At 40.3% G+C, this 23360-nt stretch overlaps 2 protein-coding genes across 4 annotated transcripts in view; both read right to left on the bottom strand.

The window, feature by feature from the left end:
- Positions 1–59: 59 nt before the first annotated feature.
- hipk1a (homeodomain interacting protein kinase 1a) lies at positions 60–14833 on the bottom strand. 3 transcript variants are annotated; one of them, XM_042491642.1, is made up of 17 exons: positions 14479–14833; positions 11146–11879; positions 9912–10285; positions 9697–9820; positions 8610–8729; positions 8259–8345; positions 7918–8099; positions 7664–7814; positions 6931–7135; positions 6695–6813; positions 5422–5538; positions 3626–3777; positions 3346–3498; positions 2149–2310; positions 1870–2063; positions 1555–1685; positions 60–839 (listed from the first exon to the last, which is right to left on the bottom strand). In XM_042491642.1, exons 1-17 carry the CDS (start codon positions 14516–14518, stop codon positions 399–401), a joined length of 3486 nt encoding a protein of 1161 aa, XP_042347576.1. In that variant the 5' UTR covers positions 14519–14833; the 3' UTR covers positions 60–398. The 3 variants fall into 3 exon arrangements, with proteins under 3 accessions (XP_042347576.1, XP_042347577.1, XP_042347578.1); XM_042491643.1 differs by lacking the exon at positions 5422–5538; XM_042491644.1 differs by lacking the exon at positions 5422–5538 and having other exon boundaries at positions 3626–3774.
- A 2191-nt stretch (positions 14834–17024) lies between these two features.
- The window catches only part of acap3a (ArfGAP with coiled-coil, ankyrin repeat and PH domains 3a), an 85883-nt gene continuing 79547 nt past the window's right edge, over positions 17025–23360 (bottom strand). The window contains 2 exon segments of the mRNA XM_042491739.1: positions 17025–17698; positions 17835–17937. Coding sequence (XP_042347673.1) covers positions 17683–17698; positions 17835–17937 — 119 coding nt within the window. The 3' untranslated portion in view covers positions 17025–17682.

Here is a 23360-nt window from a genome sequence, read left to right as displayed (position 1 = left end):
TCTCTGATATGGATGTAAACGCCCTTAATTTTAAGCTGAAAGTCAGCACTTTAGCCTCATACTTCCTGTGTCGTTTTAAAATCTAACGAAGTGAAGCAAAGAGCCAACACAACGAGAAATGTGTCACAGTTCAGATATCCACAGACTGCCCTGTTTGTCGCCGCTAACCTGACGTCTGCGACAAAAAAGAAACACTAAAGTTGAAAAAGATTAAAAAAGAAACGGACTGTGATTAAAATATAAAAACGTCCCATGATTATTTCGTCTAAAATAATCAGAGGAAGCTGTAAAAACAAGGACTGGACAGTAAAGGAAAGTCTAATCACAGCCACCCGTGATGAGCTTGTGCTCGTCTCTAGTCTCGGTCTCCATTTGGTCTCCGTGCAGCCCTTCAGTCTTTACAGGTAGGGATACTGGTTGAGTTTTCGCTGGTAAGTAGCACTGGCGTGGTGGAAAGGCTGCGCTCCCAGCTGCTGCTGCTGCTGCTGCTGCTGCTGCGGCGGCTGCTGCTGTTGGTGGTGGCTGCCGTACTGTCCCGGAGCGGAGCCTCCCAGGGCCAGGCTGCCGTTCTTCTGCAGCAGCGCCAGGGAGGAGTAAGCTCCGCTCGCCCTGCCGTGGCGGGACGAGCCGCCTTGCATCTGGTCCACAGCTTGGGACACAGAGGCCAGCGCGGCGGACGCCGGGTAGGCGTACAGGTTTGGCGTTGAGCTGAAGAGCGTGTTCTCGTGAAGCCGGTAGGATGAGTGGGAGGACACGGGAGGGGGGTACGTGGGCTGCCGCCTCAGGGAAGTACTGCTTCCTGTTTGGTCGTGGGATGATGACATCACAGACTGTTGGACCTGAGACAACAACAGAAGGGTCGTAAATACTCAAACGTGTATTTGCGAGTATTCAAGAGCTTGTGTGACACATTTTTAGTGAATGCGAATCAGAATCCAGTTTTATTGCCAAGTTCATTTAAATATAGAAGGAATATGACTTGGTGTTTTGGTGCAAAATGTTTAACATAAAGGAAGAATAAAAATACTGAATTGAAATAGTGTCAGAGATAAAAATATAGAAGCAATTTAAAAATATAAAATGAAAAAACAGAGTATGAACAACACAAAATGTACTGGGTTATTTCGGTCAATACCTTAAAACCTAAAAAACAGTAGCAAGCCCTCTCATGTTAACACTAATCACAGTGAGGCAGATGCTGCAATAAAAACCCTCACTAGAATAAAAATACATAAGAACACAGAGGCTAAAATAAAGGAACAAAATATATCCCGCTACAGTTAATAATATAAATAAATAATATAAAAATAATATAAAAATAAAATATCAAAATATATTACTGTGAAGGCCTTTACGCTGGCTTTTTACACACTATAGTCTGGTGACGTCTGGCTGCATGATTGTTTGAAAGGTGCTTTATAGATAAAGCTGTGTTGGATTGGAAACGGTGGTATTGACCTAAATTCAAACCCACGTGTTGGTTACTGGGACAGAATCAGACTCTTTATGGGTTCACCTTCTGAGTCGACATCAGCTACGTTTGACGGCTGTTACCTGACTCAGGTTCAGAGGCTGAGATCGGCTGGACGTGGCCCGTTGATGGCGATCAGTGTTGGAATCTCCTGTCCGACTGGACTGCTGAGTCGGCGCTTTCTTGGATTTTCCAGAGCCGCTCGTAGCTTGATCTGCGAGCACAAACCCAGACAGAATACTGTCAGCACTAAGATGACTGATTACAGCTTCTTGAAGTAGAAACGGTTAGTTTAACCTCTAAATCTCAGAGCTGAGTGGATTATTAGTTTGCCTAAAATGAATATTTCAAATAAAATTTAGAAAAATGAAGACTGCAGGCTCTCTGGCCTGGAGGACCTGGAGCTGCTGGAGCTTTGTGGGTTGTGCTCTCGCTCGGCTGGCTCTTCACAGACGGCATGATGATGGCCAGAGACTTGGTGGGCTGTGAGGTGGTCTTGGGGCTCAGGGGGCTGCTGGTGGAGGAGTCGGAGTCATGGGAGTCGTGCACCGTCACACAGCTGATCACGTTGGTCCTCTGGCTTGTTCCAGAGCTGCAGGAGAGAAGAAGAAAGGAGTAAAACCATCTCTCGATTTCACTCAGAACTGTGAAAAAAAAAAAAAAAAAATGGAGCTCACCAGGCAGCCGGGAACTTCCTGTCATCCTCGTCTTCGGAGTCGCTGTGGATGGTGATGATGCTGACGGCGGGGCTCGGCGTGTCGGAGATGACGATGGGCTGAGACTGGTCACCAGCAAAAGCAGACGTGTTGTGGACGACAGTGGTGGCCGAGGACACAGGCCTGCAGGGAGGAAGACACAAATACAAAATCCATCTGAATATTTTAGAGCAGAGGGAGAGTGCCTCATATTTATGTTGTCATTAATTTCCTTTACAGCTTATACCCGCTTCGTATTACCTTTCACTTTTAAATTAGATATTAAATAATCGTGCGTTCTTATACCCTTAGATTAGAAAGTGAACACTACAAAGGAACTCATTTTTTGCAGGCGCATTCAGTTTGGTGGTTGAGTTTGGTGTAGAGCTGAAACATTCGTCAGAACAGGAAATCGCTGACTAGTCTGATAATCAGTTTATTGTTCATGTGCATTTTCAAGCAAAAATCATAAACTTTAGCAAACTCCAGCTTCTCAGTTTGAGCACTGGAAGCTCCTCTTTGTCCTATGTTACAGGAGTTTTGGACCTCTTCTCTACACGGTCACTAGCTCTCAGCACCAAGCTCATCGATCTTTACTGAAAATTTTAAAAAACAGGTCATGAATATACAATACATTTTTACAAATTTGTTACTCATTTGGCGCTCTAGTGAGTATTCACCGCTGCAGAACGGTAAATGTGTATGTAAGTGTGTGAACAGGAACAGGTCACCCAGCGTGACGATGTGGCTCACTAACGTGTTTTTAACCGTTTCTGAATGACAGTGGAGCTCTATATTCATATATATATGGGTAGGAATAAATAAGTGTGTACTTTGTACTACTGCTCTCCGAACATGTGTGTTTTAAGTTTCAGTGACTTGAGTATTTGTTCATTGAGATTGATGTAGAGGATGTGTGTAGGCCTTCTCATCTTTTTGTTTCTGTTCATTGCACTTAGCACTCAATTCATTGTTGTTTTTTGGTCTTTTCATGTTTTTTGTTGTTTTTTTTTTACTATTTTCTGACAGTAGTTTACAGTTTGAATGAAAATCTCTGCAGCCCTTCTGTCTTTGAATAAGTGGACAGAAGATCAAACCATCAACACTGTAATTTATGGACGACCTGCCCCCCAAAACATCCTGCAGATAATGTGGATGAATGAGAGTCTGACAGGATACCTGGCTCTGCTCTCTGCATGTCGAGCCTTTGACCTCTTGCCCTGTTGGGATCTCGAGTGAGTGGCCCCTGAGTTGTGGCTCTGAGACGCGGCGTGACGGCCAGCCCCGGAGTCCTGCTGGCCGACGCCATCATATTGGCTTCCATGACGACCCCTATGAAAAGGACAAACACATTAACTTGCACTTGCTAAATTTTCCATTAAGTTTTACGATTAGTTTGACCTGACTCGAGCTTTCAGACGCAGCATGAAGAAAAAGAGTCCCGCCAGATTAAACTCACCTCCAGCCAGATGCTTGCTGACTGTCGGAGATCGAGGCTCCCATGGGTGAGTCGGGCACCACGGCCTGCCCCGGGTTGTGGATGGCCATTCCTGGCATCTGCTGCCATGTGGAGGGGATGAGGATCTGCTGTGTGCCTGCTGGCCAGCCCTGCTGTATGCACAAATACATAAAAACATGTTAATATATCGCAATTTTCAAAAACCTTCAGCAGCAACACATTAAGAAGAAAACACAGTGCCGTGTGTCGACTAAAGTACAAGAGAAGTTATTTTCTTAGAAGATCATACTGAAATAAAAGGCATGATAAGCACATGCATTCCCGTCTCTCCAGCAAACCCTCACACACATACAGCTGAAAAAAAATCCCAAAACCTCAAAATACTGCAGCACGGCCAACACCTGTTTCCAGATTTATTCCTGTGCAGAGACCTGCGCGTCAGAAATGTGCTAAAAGGGACTTAAGAAGCAGAAAATATCAAAGAAAGCTTAAAGAAAGAAAACACATTGCTGATGCCTAGCATGCATGTCACAGAGTCCTGCGCTGTGAAAAACAGAGAAAATCCAGAAACAAGACAGCCACCCTGAAAGTGAAACGCACGTGTTAGTCTGAGACAAAGAGAGGAGGAAGTGAAGGCGTCTTCTTGGATTGATGCCACAGCATTTCTAAAAATAATCAGAAATACTGGCGGGCAGAAGTCTTCGTTTATACTGTGGTCTCAGTGAAAACTTGATTCTGGCAACAAGTTGTCCATTAATCCATTATATGGAAAAGTAGTTCCAGTAGCACTGTCTGTTCCCCAATTTAAAATAATGCACTGGCTACATAACAGCATTAGCCTGTATCTCTTGAGTAACCATGGTAACAGGAAAGCGGTCAAAGCCTCTGTTTACAATTTATTTAGCACACAGAGTGTCGTCTTTAGTGCCTCATCCTCTGAGCACCACAGGACGGCGACTGTAACGCCCTGAATCCACCAGCAGCGTGACGACGACTGTAACGCCCTGAATCCACCAGCAGCGTGACGACGACTGTACACAAGCGCTGCTCCGTGTTGCATCGGGAGCGTCTGCGAACATTTCAGAAACAGAGCGACCTGCAGGCTGATAGTGCAGAGTTGCTGAGATTGTGCTTATTTTTAAAATTTTCCCGATTTTTCCTTGATTTTGTGATTCTACCATGGCTGAGTAGGCTGCATATATAAATGCTTTCCTTTTCCGTCTGTTTAAATTGGCTGGCTGTGCAATGTTTTTGAGCTCAGTGGACTAGAAATTTCTCCCTCTGCTAAGTTGTAGCTAAAGTTCGTCCTATTTACAGCATTAGAGAACGTTTCCACTGCATAAGAGTCTAACGGCATCACAATGATTGTTTCAGGTATTAGTCAGACCCTCTGGTGTCACCAGTAATGGCTGGTGAAGATTTTTTGATATCAGAACACATTAAAGTATAAATGAATGATCTTTTTAAAAATTTATTTGGCAATTAAACACGGTATAAGTGGGATAATTCTCTTCCAGGAGCCCAAAATCAGGAATAAATGGATTCCAGAGAGGCATCCATCCGATGCGCCGGCCTTTCCATCGTCCATTAATACCTGATGATGGACACCATTTACTCACACAGCACAGTTACGTCCTGAATTTACAGTTTTCTGCATCTGGACCCAGAAGCTGCAAGCAAAAGCACAAACCAGACTGAAGAGCTGCACATGCGTTTCACACTCTGCTGTGCTGACAGACATCATGTGCTAAGAGGAAAGAAGAAGAGATTTTAACCAGTTAATGATGGTGTTTTACCAGCATGGAGGCATTCTGATCCAGTAAACCACCGAGGTTCGCACCCCTGCTGCCTAAAGGCGGCATTCCCGCCACTGAGGCGTACAGACTGCCGACCAGCAGGGGGTCGAAGGAGGCCTGGGAGGAGGTGTGAGGGGAGGCGTTAAAGCACATTTCAAACAAACCTGCTTTATATTCTACTGAAGAGTCGCTGCTTCGGATCAAGAGTTTCAGTTACAAACCAGAACTGATCCGGTGCGTCATTGTTAGAGAGTTTGATCCGAGAGTTCAGAGTTAATGATATATGTCACCAGCGGTCGATTATGTTGTGCGTAACTAATAATGCCAAAATGAAACGGGGCTGTCGTTTGGTTTAAAAGTTGTCTGGTTAACAGTCTCAGGTCTATAAACTGTAAAAACTGATAAGTTGACCTTACTTTAAAAATGTTGGAAACCGATTGCCTCAAAAAAGTAAAGTAAATATAACTTTTAATGTTAATGGATGTTTACTTTATATCTAAGTGTGAAGTTTACTTGAATTTTAGCTGTATTTATGAAAGTTTGAAACATTGAAAATTAAAAATGATGAGTGAAATTACCTTTTTACCCAATTTAGTCTGACTTAAACTTGATGAGGTTTTTGCCAATGATGACGTTAGGAGATCTGGGACTTCGGTTTTCTTAACATGTTTAATATACAAATATGATGAACTAGTTTGCAACCAGCAGACAGATACACAGCACAGTGTACTTTCTTTACTGAAGTTGCTAAAACTTAGAAAGATAGATCTCATTTACCTTTTTTTTTTAAAGTTGCAACAACTTCACAAAATTAAATTTACTTCACAAAGTAAATTTAATTTTAAGTGACCTTAACAATTAGATTTAAAGGAAACATAAAGTAAGAATAATAGTTGTATTTGGATTAGGGTTCGGGGTTATATTTTCAAGGCAATCAGTCTCCCTGATTTTTTTTTTTTTTTTCAAGTAAAATCGATTTTACCGTGTACTCATGTATTCAAAACTTTTACTTAGGTAAAAGTACTAATACTCCATCACAGGTAAAAGTCTTCCAATTCATTCATTCAATTTTGTTTAATTACAAAAGCATCATATGGAAGTAAGTGCACTAACTGTAGTGGAGTAAAAGGTGCAAAATTGCCTTCTGAAAAGTAGTGGAGTAAAAGCACAAATGAAATGGAAACATACAAGTAAAATACAAGAACCTAAAACTTGTACTTAAGTGAATGAACTTGGATTCCAGCGCTGCAGGAGGCGATGCAGTGGGTCCTACCTGTGCCAGCATGCCGGGCTGGATATGGAGAGACTGGGACGACTGGTTCTGAGGGACTAAGGGAACAGAGTTGTCCATCCTCACTGGATAAGCAGAGGGCTTACTGGATGTCTGAAGACCTGCACGGAGAAGATGTTATATCAAATACAATAAAAAAGACAAAGAATGAAAAAATTATAAATCAATGAGATTTCTTTTCATCGAAGCAACGCGACACTAACATGTTGCTCTCTCACCCTGGATGGTGGGGGGGCAAACTATGAGGGTCTGCTGGAAGGGCTCGGTCTGGGTGCAGAGCTGGGTGGGTCTGGTCTGCAGCGGCACGCCCTGCTGGGTCAGGCCGGGGATGTTGATGGTGGCCTGCTGGTAGAGGCCGGGCTGGTAGTTCAGCAGAGGGACGTTACTGCTGAGGGACAGGGACTGGCCGCCTGTAGAGGCCATCTGTGAGACACAACGCAAGGAGAGAAAACTGTGGTCAATGCCTGAAGAAAAAGAGTTCAGTGAGAAAGAGGAGGAAATCATAATTTAACATGGGTGTTCATTTTTGAAACATGTAAAGTGAGAACAAAAAATATAGATGTATTTCGGTTTTGGGAGTCAAATTATGGAAAGTGATGAGTTGAAATTGTGCTGCTCTCTATTGAGTATTAAAAAAAGCCTAAAAATGTAAAATGATTATAAATTAAAATTATTAGTGTAAAATAATTCAGGATTAATCTATTTAAACGTCGGGGAAATCAGTCGTTAGGAACGTTCCTAGAGCTGTAGAATAATAGTTGATTTTAAATACAGATTGATTTAATTGAACCCTTTGGATCTTTTTAATGGAGCCACAAGGGCTCAGTGGTGCAGTGCTGGAGAAACGAGACGCAGCCATCACTCTACAGAGCTACTGATACAAACAAGTGAACAGCGGATCAACCAATGAGCCTGAGGCAGATTAGAGATAAAGTTTGGAAATCTTCTCACCTGATTGTGCTGGTTTAGTTGGCTGCTGAAGGTGACGGTGAGGTTGGTGGCTGCACTCGGGGTGTTGTTGCTGGCAAACATATTCTTTCCATTCTCAAAGGCGCTGCATCTGCGTTTGCATATATCCATATTTTGGAAGCAGGACTTCACACTGTGAAATAAAATTTAAAAAAATCGTCAAACAGAAACAAAGAGTCCTGAAAACTAAACGTGGTGCTAAACCACAATCCTCAGTGTCACAGTCCTGCACTCACTGTGAGCTGTGAGGGAAGTGCAGCAGGTGCGTCATGGTAACAAAGGGATGGTTCAGCGTCTTCATGGGCGTGATCCGTTTGTCTGCGTCGAGCGTCAGCATCTTCTTCAGCAGGTCTATGAACTCCCGCCTGTCAGCCTTCTCGGCTAAGATGTCAGTCCCCTCCAGGTTTGTCATGTTCACCTGCAGAGTCAGTGTTTGTCAAACTGCATGCTGTCACACCCAGCATCACGGCATCAAAATTCAAAATGATTTGCAATGCAAAACACCGGCGCAGAGAGGAAGGAATTTACTCTACCAGGAATATTACCACAAACTAAAATTAAACAGCTCCTTCCTCACCTGCATCATATCATCCAGACAGTTGAAGATGTATTTTCTTGCTTCCTTTGACTTGATGCCCATCTCAGCCTCGTGCTCTGCAGGAGTCTGCAGAACAACAACCACAGCAGAACCTCAGTGTTTCTGCTGTGCATACACTTAATGATTGAATCTGTCATTTCAGAGTTAATTTCCTGAATAAAAACAAATATGTTAGACAATTACCTTTTTTTCCATCTCATGACAAGACAGCACTCATGTGAATATATAAACTTACAAGATTGTTGACGAAAAAGTTGATGCTGTCAGTGCATTTGGGCCTTCACACTACATAAAAAATTTAAAAAATGAACACTCTGCGGAGTCACTCACTTTGAGTCTCCAGAGGGGGTAGCTGGAGTCGGGGCCTCTGTTGAAAAAGCGGCTGGTTTTAGTTCCTGCACTCAGCAGGTACTCTGCAGGAAGGCCCTGTGTCTGCGAAATGTAACGAATCTGAGAGAGACAATGAAAACAAGCAGAAAGTGTCAGTTGAAGCAGCAGTTAATCCAGTTATTATCACCTGAGGGCTGGTTGACTTTGAACCAAAAACCAATGCAAATAATGTGGTCATTACTTTGGTTAAACTGTCAGTTATTCCAAAACATGATTTAAGAGTGTTATTAAGTGCTGAAAACACCTTACAGGAATAATTGTATGTTTTGGGATATATAATAGAGTTAGATGAGAAGGTCGATAATACTCTCATATTAGTTAATTAAATATGAAGCTGCAGCCAGCAGCTGCTTATCTTAGTATTAATGTTGAATTTGTCAAGTTAACGTTGATATTCTCACGTGTGTCTGACACCCTCAGTCATCATCAGATATTGCATTCACAAAATAGAGATGGATGCAAGGTCACGGTGACCTTGACCTTTGAACACCAAATTATGATCAGATCATCACTGAGTCCAACTGAATGTTTGTGGCAAATCTAAATAAATTCCCTCAAGGTGTTCTTGAGTTATCGCTTTCACGAGAATCAGATGAATATAAGGTCCCTGTGACCTTGACCTTTGACCACTAAGATCTAATCAGTTCATCAGTGAGTCCAAGAGGATGTTTGTGCTAAATCACAAGAAATTCCCGTAAGGAGTTCTTGGAGTATCGCGTTCACAAAAATGAGCCAGATGAGGTCACAGCGACCTTGAACTTTAACCTTTGACCACCAAAATCTAATGAGTTCATCCTTGAGTCCAAGTGGGTGTTTGTGCTAAATTTGAAGAAATTCTCTAACGGCATTCTTGAGACATGGTGTTCAGAAGAATGGGACGGGCGGATGGACAACCTGAAAACACGATGCCTCCGTTCTCGGCTGTTGTCAGCGCGGAGGCATAAAAACAACGATTTCTTCCCAAATTCAACATAACATGGGGTGAGTAACTGATATATTCAGTATATATAAGAGAGCTGCAGCTGACCTGATCATACTCGGAGGCCCCGGGATACAGGGGCCATCCCAAAAACAGCTCAGCGATGACACATCCCAACGACCACATGTCGATCGCCTCACAGAACGGAAGGCCGAGGATGATCTCTGGAGCTCTGCAGACACGTCACCACACGACACAATCACAGCAGGTTATTTTAATATTATTCAATGCTCTCTCTGCACAGTCCAGGCTGATGCACTCACCTGTAGTATCGTGACTGCAGGTAGGTGGAGCACACTGCTTTGGACACGTGGCTGGCCGAACCGAAATCAATGACTTTGACTCTGTACGGCTGCCTCAGAGGGTCCACCAACATGATGTTTTCGGGCTTCAGGTCGGCGTGGATCAGGCCCAGGCTCTTCAGCTTCATCAGCGCCGTGGCCACCTGCTGCAGGATGGGCCGGATGCACTTGAGCAGCAGAGGGCTGAACTTGCTGTGCTTCAGGAAGTCGTAAAGGTTCTGCTCCAGCATCTCAAACACAAGGCACGTGTGGTTCTTGTGCTGGAAACACTCGTACGAGCGGACAAAGTTGAACTCATCGGCGTTCTCTGTGCTCAGCCTGCTGAGGATGCTCACCTACAGGCAGAGGGCGATAGGATTGTGTTCGGTCATAGATAATAATGCAGAAAACACCAGCTAACCTTCACATATCAACATTAGCACTCCCTTTATTTACAAGCGTTTAGCAGAGTCACTTCTGGTCTTCGCCAGGCACACCAGAATAAGTTCATTTTAGAATGAATTTCATTTTTGGTGTCGTAAATATGATCTCGGGCAGTTTTTGTAAAGCTGTTTGTAAAGTTAGCTGGATATCTGTATATCAACATTTTTCTCTGTTACAGACACAAAAAAAATGGAATTTGCTTTGCTCACCTGAGACAGAGGTAAATCCAGAAAGCTCTGCTGTTGTTACTTTGTAATGTAGTTTTAACTTTTTAACTTTAACTGCACACGTTGTAGATTTTAACAAGCTGATTTTACAGTGGTAAAATCTCATGTTCATTTCTATGTCATTGTTATTTATTCAGCCAAAGATCGTGCAAATAAACCCAAATTTTATGCACGTTGTTATATTGTTGATGCACAGTATTTTAATCCACACAAGCTCAACTGCCAAGTTGTGAACATGGGAACCTTTCCAATTTCCACCATCCATCCCATCTGATATGAACGCGAACGTAATGCTACCGTGGAGATGAAACTGAGTTAGCTGTGATCTGGATGTTAAGCTCTCCTTTTTTAAGCCTTAATTTGTTCACATGGATGACTTTGACACTGAAGAAAAACTCCAGACTTGATAACCATCAGTCATGATCTGATTCTTTTCTTCTAAACAAATGCACGCATGTTCATTGGCAGCTCCGGCTAAATCAACGAGGAAATCTCTTTTTCTATCAACCCTGGAGTTTTTATTCTTTTTAAATCAACATACTCACTTCAATTTGACCTTGCCGAGCGTAAGAGGGATGGTTCTTTAGGATCTTAATCGCCACTATCTCGTTTGTGCCTCGCTTCCAGCATTTCGCCACCTGGCCGAAGGTGCCGCGTCCCAGGAACTCGAGCACCTCGTAGCTGTTGGACATGGAGCACAGAATCTCATGCTGGACCAGCTGGTAGTCGCCCTCGCTGTGGGAGTTGCTGCTCTTGGTGGTAGACGTGGAGTGTGCTATGGACTGAGCGGTGGTGGTTCCCCCTCCACCACCGGTGCGGTTTGAGACCACGGGAGCGGAGAGCTCCTCCAGAATCTGGACGCTGTCGCTGCTGTCCACCTCCTCGCTCTTCCTCTTCAGGCTGTACTGCTTGTGATAGAGGTCGCACGGCTGGGAGGAGGACTCTGCGTCCTTGATACGACGGCTGGAGGAGGAGGACGAAGAAGAGGAGGAGGGAGGTCCACGAACGCTACCTGTGCTGTCTGCTGCCCGCACCACCGTCTGCTCCCGCGAGCCGGCTGTCGGCGGGTGCACCTGGTTGTTGTTGTACACTGGGTTGAAGTTGGAGCCGGAAGTGGAGGGTGCAGCTCCCTGCGTGGGGCTCTGCTGGTAGTAACCATTGTCTCCCAGCTGGTTGGACACATCCCAGGAGGGGTTCTCCACTTTGAGCCTCTTTGAGCGAGAGTAGGCACTGGAGGACACGGAGGGAGAGGAGAACACCTGGAGCTGCGACGCCATGTCTGTGGATGAAAGACCAGCAGCACCCATCAACATCTGAGACCCAAGAGTTTGTCATGGAGGTGGTGCCGGGTTCATTTTTGGCCAATGATTAAACAATTTAGTGTGTTTTTCTTTTTTTTTTTTAATTTACCGCTGCATCTAAAGATACTAGAGTACTCCAGGGATGATGGGATTTTTTTGTAGACGGGCGCAGAAGTTGGCATCACCCTGGTTCCCTCGTCAAAAAACCTTTCACTTTTTCATTAGATTTTAGATAATTGTAGAAAATCAGCTCTGTGGCAAACAAACATTTATGATACATGCACTTCATCTTCAAAAATGAACACCACAGTTAAGATTTTTGAAGTCCAAATGTAATCTCTGGAAGTAAAAAGCTATTTGTTGAGGCCATTTGTTAGCAACCGCCTTATGTAAGAAACATAAAAGCTTCAGAATTCAGGAACGGGGTATCCACTGACATATTTCATGTATTCGAACAAAACGTGAAAGTCTCTTCAGCTTGTGTTAACCACAGACATTATTTCAGGCATCTAACCGAAAATCCCTACAAAAATCCCACTGACTTCAAGACGAGGGAACTGGTGAAGCTGAAATGATGACCTGATCCAGGTTTCTGGACTGATTGGTGGAAACCTCTATTAACAGTTAATCTGTCTATAAAACATATATGGAGACCCTAATCTGCTGGAAGGTCAAATGTTTTTTGTCTTGTGTGCACAAGATTAAAAAAAAATCCTTTTTTCGGGACATCACTTATAACAAAGTGGAGAAAAAAAAGCCCAGTCACATGTAGGAAGAGCTTCAGGTGATTTGCTATTTCTTAATTTGTTCAAAAAACTAGGGGATGAGACGTTAACGTCACGATGTGTTAAACTTTTTGGATACGGACACCATCTCGTGAGGACTTGGCAGCCCGAGGCTGGATTACGGACCATACACGTTAGTAACAGAGGTGACGCAGTGCTTATCTTACAAGCAGGGACAGTCACAGTAGGGGGACTGATCGCCCAGGGCCCCAATGGAAAGGGGGCCCTCGAAAAGCCTGGAATGAAAACTTTGGTTTTGGTTGGATTTTTTTTTTTTTGTCAATACTTCGTGCCATATCTAAATGAAAACTGTCAGAATTAATAAATTGAAACACTGAACTCTCACCCCTTTAAGATGTAAAATGGTTTAGTCCACCCCTGCAGTAAGATTAGTCTCTAAAAGCAGCTAAAGCCGAAAGAGAGGAGAGAGACGTGGATCAGGAGAGGAAGGGCGGGGCCCGCAGCGACTGCTTATGGATAGCAGCGTTTCCCCTCAGTTTACTTCCAAACAGACTGTTGTTCTGTGTTTTTTTTCTAACTTTACAAACTACAAAGTGTCACAATCGCTGTCAAGCAGTTGGAGGTTCACCGGGCTCCCGCAAGGTCTCTCCATCACCCAAGTACTGGGGTGCCATTCTGGACTTTTGGGGGGCGGTAATGGTGGAGGAACCACTGGACAGGGACCAGAATTTAGTAACACGCCCCTGCTCTCTACACGGCACCTCCGAGATACCTCCACTATTAAATAACAACAGTCAAACATAAAAAAGAAAAAACATTGCATCGTCGATCAAAATTCCAAAACTGCATTCATACAAACTGATAAAAATGTACAAATGACAAAGTTTGAATTACAAATAAATCAATGAAGTGCTCTGAGTCAGAAAAAATAGAGCCTAATTTAGATGTTTTCTGAATAATAATAATGTAGATATTGATTATAGTGATGGAAGCAGGTTGCTCTAAAGATACAGTCCTTTGTATATCAGTGAATATTGATTAATCACATTCTCTATAGTTTAAACACAAAATATGTTCAGTTTCTAAAACAAAGAAAAGCAGAAAATCCTGACTGAAGAAGCTGGAATTAGAGACTGGACGTTTCTCTTTCTCCTCTTTAAGATGATGTATTTTTACTTGATTTTATACATTTTATTTACTCTATTTTTATGGTTATTTTATTAATAATGTAATTGGTTTCTATTTTATTTATTTTATTTTCCATTTTATGTTATGCCCTCTTTGTACTAAATGTTTATCCTTATTTTATCTTACCTTTACTAATATTATCAAGTGGATTTTATCCATTTGAAGAAGTATTCTATGTATTCGGTTCTGATTTTATTTTATTTTTACATGCAGGTTTTATTATGTCTTTTTATGTGTTTTTGATGTAGTGCATTTAATTTCTTTCTTGTAAAGCACTCTGGGCTGCATTTCTTGTATGAAAGGTGCAATACAAATACAATTTAATATTTTTTTTTAATTTTTTTACTTTGATATGACCAAAACAAATGATGGATTATTAACATATTTTGCATTCAATCAACTCATTAATCAATAAACTAACTGGTTCATTACCCAAAAAGCAGGTAAAAAGATAACACACCCATGACGCTTTATTGATATGTGCTCCCTCCATGTCCACCTGCTTTGTCCCACCTTGATCACACACTTGGGGGGGTCAGGGTCTCAGTTTTTGGCCCCCTGTCCCTTCAGGTGTCCCTGAACGCCTCTGCGATAAAAGCTAACTGCAGCCTGATAAGCTGCACCTGTTCGCGGGTGACATTACCTGTATTTGATGACCGAGCACACCGCCGCCGATCTGACATTTAAGGCCTCATCGTGAGCTCTGCTCGCCGGGCTGTGTGCGGAGCTGCGGCGGGAGCAGCTGGAGCCGTCAGCCGCCTGCCGGAGCTCTCCGTCTGCGGCGGGGTGGAGGAGCGCTGAGCTAACGGCTAAGCTAGCTAGCTACGAGCATCCCGAGTCATACCTGACCCGAATCCGCAGTCACATCGCGCGTGAAGCGAGCAAAATGTGCATAATGTCACCGGAGGTGTCAGACAGCATCATAATGCGCGCTGTCGACCGGGCAGACAGAGCTCCATCATCATCCTCATCGTCATCTTCATCATCACGGTCCGTCTGCTCTCCGTACTTCCTGTCGACGCGACGTCAGCGCGAGACGTGACGGACGTCAACAGCTGCAGTGATGGAGCGAATCAACAGGTCCATCAGGTCCAATTAATGCGTAACCAATAAGAATAATTATATACATTTTTTTCTTTAAGACTTACAAAACTCTCTGCTATGAGGAATTTATCATTTAATTAAATTAATTAATTTATTTATCATCTAATTCAATTTATTGAGAAAACTGAATAATTTTACGAGAAATTGCCCAAAATATTGCTTAGAAAATACCTAAAAAATACTGGAAACAACCCCCAAACTAACAAGGAATTGACCTGCCTCCAAAAGAAGCATTTCATATATATATAAATCTCTAAAATAATTTTAAAAACATAATTATAATAATTACAAAACATTTTGAGTATTTTTCTCATTTTTTCTATTATTTTCTGATAGTTTTCTTTCTGTCTTTCTTACTTCTTTTTTAGTTCATTTTCCCTGTCACCTTTCACTAATTTTAAAATGTGGGTCATTTCTTGATCATTGCCCCTTTGCTATGTTTTCAAAATAAATAAAATCTTCTCTGGTTTCAAAGGTTTAAATGCCTGTGATGTTCCCTATAACAAATGTGAATTTTGTAATAAATGAAGAGGAAATAACCAAATATCTACTTATGGGTGGATTGTGTGACAACGGGCCCCTGGGCATAGATATGCAAAGGGCCTCATATGAACAAACACACTAACATTGTGGTTGTTTTGCCCCTTTTTGTTATTATTTAGTGTCTCTTTGTAGTAATTTTGCATCCCGATGTCCTTTTGTGTCTCTCGTGGTCATTTTGAGTTTCTTAAGGAAGGTTGAGGAAGTCCCCTGACACCTTGGGCCCCATGGGGCGACTATTTTGACAATCAAACCAATCACTGAATTAAGTTGGAAGCTAAGGATGTAATATTATACTGTAAACATATTTGTTTTACTGGGAAATCACTCATATCCCAAACTTTCACATCCATAGAGCCAAGTTTCAGAGTTCTCCCTCGATGTTTCAACCTTTGGGGATTTAATTCGGAAAGTATTTAAAGTCTATCCAAATTAAACAATGATGGCTTTTGGGAAAAAAAGATTCTTTTGCCAACCTTTTCTGTCAATAATGATTTGTACAATAAAAAAAAGGCTTCAGCGATGGAGCCAAAGATCATATGATTCACTAAGTTTCACACATTTCTCATGACTGGACCACCGTTTAAATCTATTTTAAGACACGTGAGTCAGTGTAATGGCAGCTGAATCAGTAGAAGAAGCCGTTATGGAAAACTACATAATACATTTACCACAGGACTGTACTTAAGCACAATTTCAAAGTGCATGTGACGGTGAAGAATTCATCCTCTTCATCTTAAAATTTCAAGAAAGCTGAAATTAAATGATTTCAAATGTGTGCTACCTCACACTTATACTACATATCAGTTGTGTAGAAATACTCAACTCCTTTACCTAGGTAAAAGTACCAATACTTCACTGTAAACACTCCGTTTTAAAAGTAATAATTCTGCAATCAAAGTCATATTTAAGTAAAAGTAGAACTTGTTCTAAGCATCAAAATACACCCAAAAAGTCCCCATAATGTAAAACTTATTTCACAATCACATATATTGTATTACTATAGAAAACTCAGTGATGCATTCACGTGTGCATCATTTAAATTTGCAGCTGGTACAAGTCAGACTATTTTTAATTACTTAGATACTGCTGGGAAGTTTTAACTATCAAAACACAGGAAGATTTAGTTAATATTTTGTTCTTATTCAAATAAATCTTCAGAGGAACTATCAGTTGAAAATTAATCTAATTAAAATTTAAAATGTGCACTCACTCTTTCCTATTTTGTTCTGCAACTGCTGCACAACATTTTCCCTGTAGATAAATAAAAGTTCCATCTTATCTGATCGTAATGATATGGTGGTTAAATAATGTTATAAATAATTTTTGAGCCTAGAATATAAAAAATTGTGAGCACACATATAAAAACTATCATCTAAAACATGAGATCGACCAGTGTTGTACCTCCCATGCAGGAGGGCAGGTTTTTTTTCTTTTCACCACAAGATGTTGCTGTTGCTTTAGCTTCTATAAACGGAGATGTAATGTAAATATTATATGTGGCAAAACTGTACAGAGACCTTTTTACTGCACATTTGTAAACACAGACAATGTTTATTTTTATCCATCTTTCTTCTGCATTCCTGTTCATTCAGATATATTAGCATTTTTTGCTTCTACAGCATGTATACAGTAACATAAGCACTGCATTTCATAGTGGTACTGCAAAGTACATTTAAACAAAATATTACGAAGACTACACCAGCATAGTCGATGCAAAACAAATATTATAAAATCAAGAGAAATAACACTTTGACTTCAAGACTGTTGATGATAACTGATGATATGACACTATTTATCCATACAATAAAAAAACTAGCTGTATTCAAGTTTAAGTATGAAATATAATGGGAGTAAATGCATGCGTTACACACACAGAGATGTATTTATGTAAAATATTCCTTCAATGAAACAGACATGATCAGAATAATGAAACTGCTGCAGCAAACAAATGACAAAAACAAAGAAAAAAACAAAAAACAAGTGCTTTTCATCCAAAAAGTTAACTGTACAAAAGCAATGCTATATTTATTTAGAAATGCATTCAAGAGGAAAAGACCAGCAAATCCTCATTTCAAAATAAAAGGTTGATCTAAAAACAGCACAAGACTCTTGCAGAAGCAATGCAGCTATTGTGAAAAAAAATAACAAAAATGAAGAACAGCATCAAAAATTTGCCATGATTTCTTCACTTTGATGCACTTTAAAGTTGAATTTCTCTGTGGAATAAAACAGACAGGATGACTTTTAATGGCCAAAATATGATGCTTTTACTATCAGGTTTACTTGTGATGTTAAAAGTGGCTGTTGCACTTTTCAAGTACATGATTTTGCTCCTCCTTGTTTGCAGACTACCTGAAGGAGTGTCGGAAGTGCACACTCCTTCGTTTCAGCTTCTCCGGGTTGTGTGACGCCATGTGGGAAAATTCCCGGAAGATGTCGAGGTACGTGGCGTCTCCTGATGAAGAAAACAACAGGGAAATAAAGATGAAAATGATGCCACTTGAGCACTTTGAGCAGTCAAAACAATCTTTTGTATAAAATATGAATACAGGCGATGAGGCTCAGACAGACAGCGGAGGAGATCTGTGCAAGAAAACAGGCCTCATGAATGGAGGAGCAAAAAAACAGGCTGAGGCACCATGAAGCTTTCCAAATTCTGAGCCTTTACTTTTCTGGTGGCCATGGTAACGGCTGAATCCGCAGGCATAACAAAAGCAGTTGAACTCTTTTGTGTCCCATGAGAGCTCCCAGGCTTGGCTAATTAAAAAAGGGGGAATGAACATTCCTGGCTTTCCCTGTTTGTGTGAGTGTGAGAAAGAGAAGAGATCACTGAGTACAAGTCTTAAAGTGCACAGATGTGGCCTCTTGGTAACACTTTACTTTAAATCCCTATTTAGTACTCATGGGCTGTATGGAAACAAACAATTAATACTTTATAATGTAGTTGAGTGCAGATATAAGGGTATTATTTTAAGTATTTACACCTCCTGTCGGTCATCTGTAACAGGTAGCAAGTTACAGACTGACCACCAGCTACAGACAGGTTTATATCAGACATTAATGCTTTTGTGCCTCTGTGAGTAAAAAATAATTCAAGTTTTCCTTATTAAAACCATATTTTGTTATTTTTTTAATAAAATGAAATAAAATAAAATGTAATGAAATTAAAATTAAAAAAATGCAATTCAATAAAAAATAAATATAATAAATAAAATAAAAATAATAAAATAAAGTAAAATAAAACAAAAAGGTTTAGCGACCATACTCAGGAGGGGCAGAGGAAGGATAGCCCATGTAGCTCCTATGGTGTATCATTGTTTGGGTGTATTGATCAAAGTTGCAGCATTAAAATAACTGTTTAAATAAAATAAAATATAGCTCATAATATAAAATGAATATTTCATAAAAAAGAGGGGGAGCAGGGTAAAAGAGAAGTGGGGAATAACACAAAAAATATAAATTAATTTGATTTCAATAAATTACATAAATCATGTCCTGCCACTAATCTGTAACAGGTAGCAAGTTACCAAGCTGACCAACTACAGAAAGGTTTATATAGACATGGCCGCTTTTGTGCCTTGCAAAAAATTACATATAACCTGAAAAGGGAGCCGGTGTTGTATCGAACTTAATCGAAAATTATAATTCAAGTTTTCCTTATAAAAACCATATATGGTTATCATTTATCAAAATTAAAAATAAAATAAAATTAAATAAAAAGGTTAGGCAAACATACTCAGGAGGGGCAGAGGAAGGATAACTCCTATGGTGTATCTTTGTAGCATTAAAATGTTTAAATAATATAAAATATAGCTCATAATATAAAATGAATATTTCATAAAAAAAGAGGGGAGTCGGGTAAAAGAAATGGGGAATTGGAAAAATATAAATGAAAGATATAAATAAAATGAAAAAATCATTTAAATATAATTATGTATGTGCTTCAAGTAAACATATACTTAGATGCTGCTTACAGATGCTACAGAAAACATTCAACTGAAATTCAAATTTCAATCTCTCGCCGTGCTATTCAAAGTAATTATTAATATTTTAGTTTACTCAGTAAATATGTTATGAAGTCATGCTGTGAAAATCAGAGATATTTGATCCATTATTAGTGCTCCAGCAGCGCATCATGTTAGAAGTTTGTTATTGCTGTTAGATGCAGTGAAAGGAAAGAAGCAAAGATGCAAAGATGCAAAGAAAGCAAAGGGAGAGCAAAGGGATAGAGGATAGATTTCAGTCACATCTTCCATTTATTTTTATCATATAAGACACTGGGAGGAGTTATTGAACAGAAAGAGGGAGTTCAAACCAAACATAGGTAGTTAGTGTTAATATACACGGGTATATTCAGAGACACACGTTCTCTTACAATAATCAAAGTAATTGTACAGGTAACAGTCAAGAGACGGGAAAAAATACAAGAAAGTTAAAAATTGCATGTTAGAAGCAGGCAGTTAAAGTGTTAATAGTTTTTAGTTTATATACACAACAGTCGACAGACATAACTGTACAAAATGTAATCCTTCAACGGCTCGATGCAAATCATTGGTCAGGGATGACATCATCTCGTAAAAATTTGCTTCCTGTTTAACTTTCCGAAGTTAAATACTGCACACAAGAAGAAAAGGCTGAATTTTCAAAGTGCTTTGAATCTATCGCTGACGAGCAGGACGGGAAAGTGAGCTGCTCTTTCTGTCGCCGCCACGTTATTTAAAAAAACATTACACAGCTAAAAGGCTCTGACCTGTGTGACTCAAGTTAGGGACTGTATGAACATTATTAGGGGGAGGTGTGGTCAGAAAAGATGTTTAAGTTTCATTTTTTTTCTTTTTCAGTGGTCTGACAATTCTTTAAAATGTAACCATTTGAAACCTGAGCAAATTGGTTTGATTTCTTTCAAAGACATGGGAAGAAGGTCATGAGCAATGTAAGAAGAAATGAAAATTAGTAAAAAAAGAACAAGAAAATTACCTGTAAATCAGCTATATTAGCTCAGTCTGTGGGGACTTAGCCACGTCAAGTCTGCATATGGACCAAGTATGAAGTGCGGGCTGGCAGCCGGAGAGGTGCCAGTTTGCCCCGCATCATGGTACTGAACCCCCCAAAACTGCTCCAGGGGCTCTGTATTATGTCGTATTTTGACGCTATACCTCTGCTGAAATTGCATGTGTATGCTGTGTGTAATAAGACGGATATGTGAAAGTCACATTTCAACTACCAACTGCCTTTAATGGAGTAACGATTTTAGAAACTAAATTAAATTACATGTGCACACATATATTTGCAACTTGCAAAAGTAGACCGTGGCCATGAAAATAACGACTTCACTGGTCCGAAACTACCAATGAGAGCTGTGCAGCTTTGTGCCGGTATAAAACAGGGCTCTAAGTATTAAGTGCCAGTTCTCCTACCCAAATAATTTACGTACAGTCCCTTTGGATAAATGGCCAACCATACGAAACAAAATGGTAAAAAAAACCTGCCTGGCATTCTGAAAAACAGTCTGTGGTCTTTGGTTCGAACTAAACCCCAACAGTCCGTAACATCTTTCAAAGACGAGCAACATCTTTGGGAAAGTATTTTTCTTTAGGCTAAGTTTGCCACATGTGAAAACCACAATGGTCAGACTCATGCGCGGCTGTTCATGCTTTAACCAGCAGTCTCTGGATCACCGCCTTTCACTGTGAGCTCAAAGGACTCAAACATAAAGTACTCATCAGACCTGACGTCATTTGAGCATAAACAGGATCATTAAAAACAGTTATACAATATTCATTGTCATCAAGCTTTTTGCACTAACCAGCCAATGGAAGACCGTGAGAAAGACTGTTTGCATCCATTTCTGTCATGAATGTCATTTCATGCACTGCTGTCACGATTTGGCAGTATATAATATGGATATCAACATTATTCAACAATACTGAATGTCAAATATTCACATACACTGGGCACAGAAGAAAACGAAAGCAACAGGGCTGAGGAAGACCTGGGCAACAGACACCCATGCAGTATAAAGAAAGACCAAATCCAATATAGTCGTGATACATCAGAATACCATAAACAAACATATACAAATACTGTACATACAGTAATACATGTTAGTTTAGTGTGATTATCAAAAAAGTGTCCGTCTTCCACTGCAGCTCGTACTGCAGATTTACTCCAACTGATTCTAAATTATGAAACGGGAGTATTGGCTCTCATTCTCATCATGAGAATATAATACCAGCGCTGGTGTGTGTGTGTGTGTGTGTGTGTGTGTGTGTGTGTGTGTGTGTGTGTGTGTGTGTGCGCGCGAGAGTGCTCAGCAAAATAAAATCTAACAAAATATATCCAGCTTAAAAAAATACCATCTGCATTGTTGTCAAACGTAATACAAAAAATACAGATCATCTGTACTGAGATAATCATTGCACTATTGCTCCGTACGTTTTGTCATAAATAAAAACGAAAGCTTTCGAACTTATTCCGGAAAAAATTGAAATGACAAAGGAAGGAAGGAATATGAACAAAAAAAATACTGTTGGTAAGAAAAAGTGCATAATTCTGCTTTTAATTAAACATAAAAGCTTTCTTGATCAATCCCTCGATTGATTTGGAGAAATGATACTTCTTCTGATCGTTTCCTCTCAGTCACAGTAAACGCAGCCTCACGGTTTCCCCTCACGACCGTCACAACGTAGATCAAAGAGCTTTACCACCGTTTTATCACACGCTATTACGTCAGCTCAGATTTAATTGACCATCAGCAGGCGGGTTGAAATGGCTGCACCACCGTGTACGAGACAATTTGGCATCATTCCCCGACTCATCTGCACTACTACTCTTTACACTTTATCCCTGATAGGTTTGTTATAGTACAATATTAGGGCCAGGTATCAGTGGAAGAAAATGAGAGGAGGGCAATTAAATTTTTTTTTATGCACAATTAGAAAGTTGAAACGTTGAGAATAAAGTCGAACTTTCAGTAACAGTGTCAGGCATAAGACGCAGTAAAGTCGAAATGTTGAGAATAAATTATTGATACGACACATCCTCTCTGTATAAGAGGTGAAACCATCATCATCCTCGCAACTGTCCGTCACGAGCTGTCTCAGTTTGCAGCCACCTCCTCCAAGTTTGTGTAATTTTTCCAAATTAACATTCTTGGAAATGTTTTTGCTGCAATCTCTTCAAAGTGTTAATACTACACTGTGTTTATGGACTAAAAGAGAAGTTATTTACTTGTCACTGAAACAAATTTAGTTGTGCAATTTCGCCAATATGCTAGTAGTTGAATTTATTCCTAAAAGTTCAGCCTCAATCCTGAAATTTCAACTTCATTGACCACATTTCGACTTTTTTCTCTACAAAAAAAAGAGAAAAAGAAAAATGTATCTGATGTATTTTTTCTTAGCCCTGGCACTAAAATCGAAAAGTCAACTATATTCTCTCAGTGCAACGTTATTATTTTTGCCAGATTAATTTCAGTTATCTCTACTTCAATTTGTTATGTTTTTGTTCAACGTTTTTGGTATGGAAGAAAACTCAAAATACTACAATACCCATGAGTCTCAGCTGCTGTTGCCATTGAGCCGATCACAAACAAAGGTGGTAATGAGTTCAAAATTTTTTGCTTGGAAAGAAAATCCAGTGCCAGAGCTGCTGAATTCACCCAAAAGTGATCCAGAAATGAAAAGTGAACTTTCAAACAGTAAAATCTGAATTAAAGGTCTGTGATTGAATGCTTCTTGATTTAATGCATCTTGGGAGTTGTAGTCAACTTCAACCCACAAAGTCTTTATGCATGTTTTCTTTATGCACCACATATATTTTCATGCAGATTTTAACTACATGATTTATGACTGAAGCGGTAGATTGTCTCGCTAATCA

Source organism: Plectropomus leopardus, chromosome 8 (genome assembly GCF_008729295.1).
Source record: "Plectropomus leopardus isolate mb chromosome 8, YSFRI_Pleo_2.0, whole genome shotgun sequence".
NCBI lineage: Eukaryota > Metazoa > Chordata > Actinopteri > Perciformes > Serranidae > Plectropomus > Plectropomus leopardus.
This window is presented reverse-complemented; position numbering and strand designations above follow the sequence as displayed.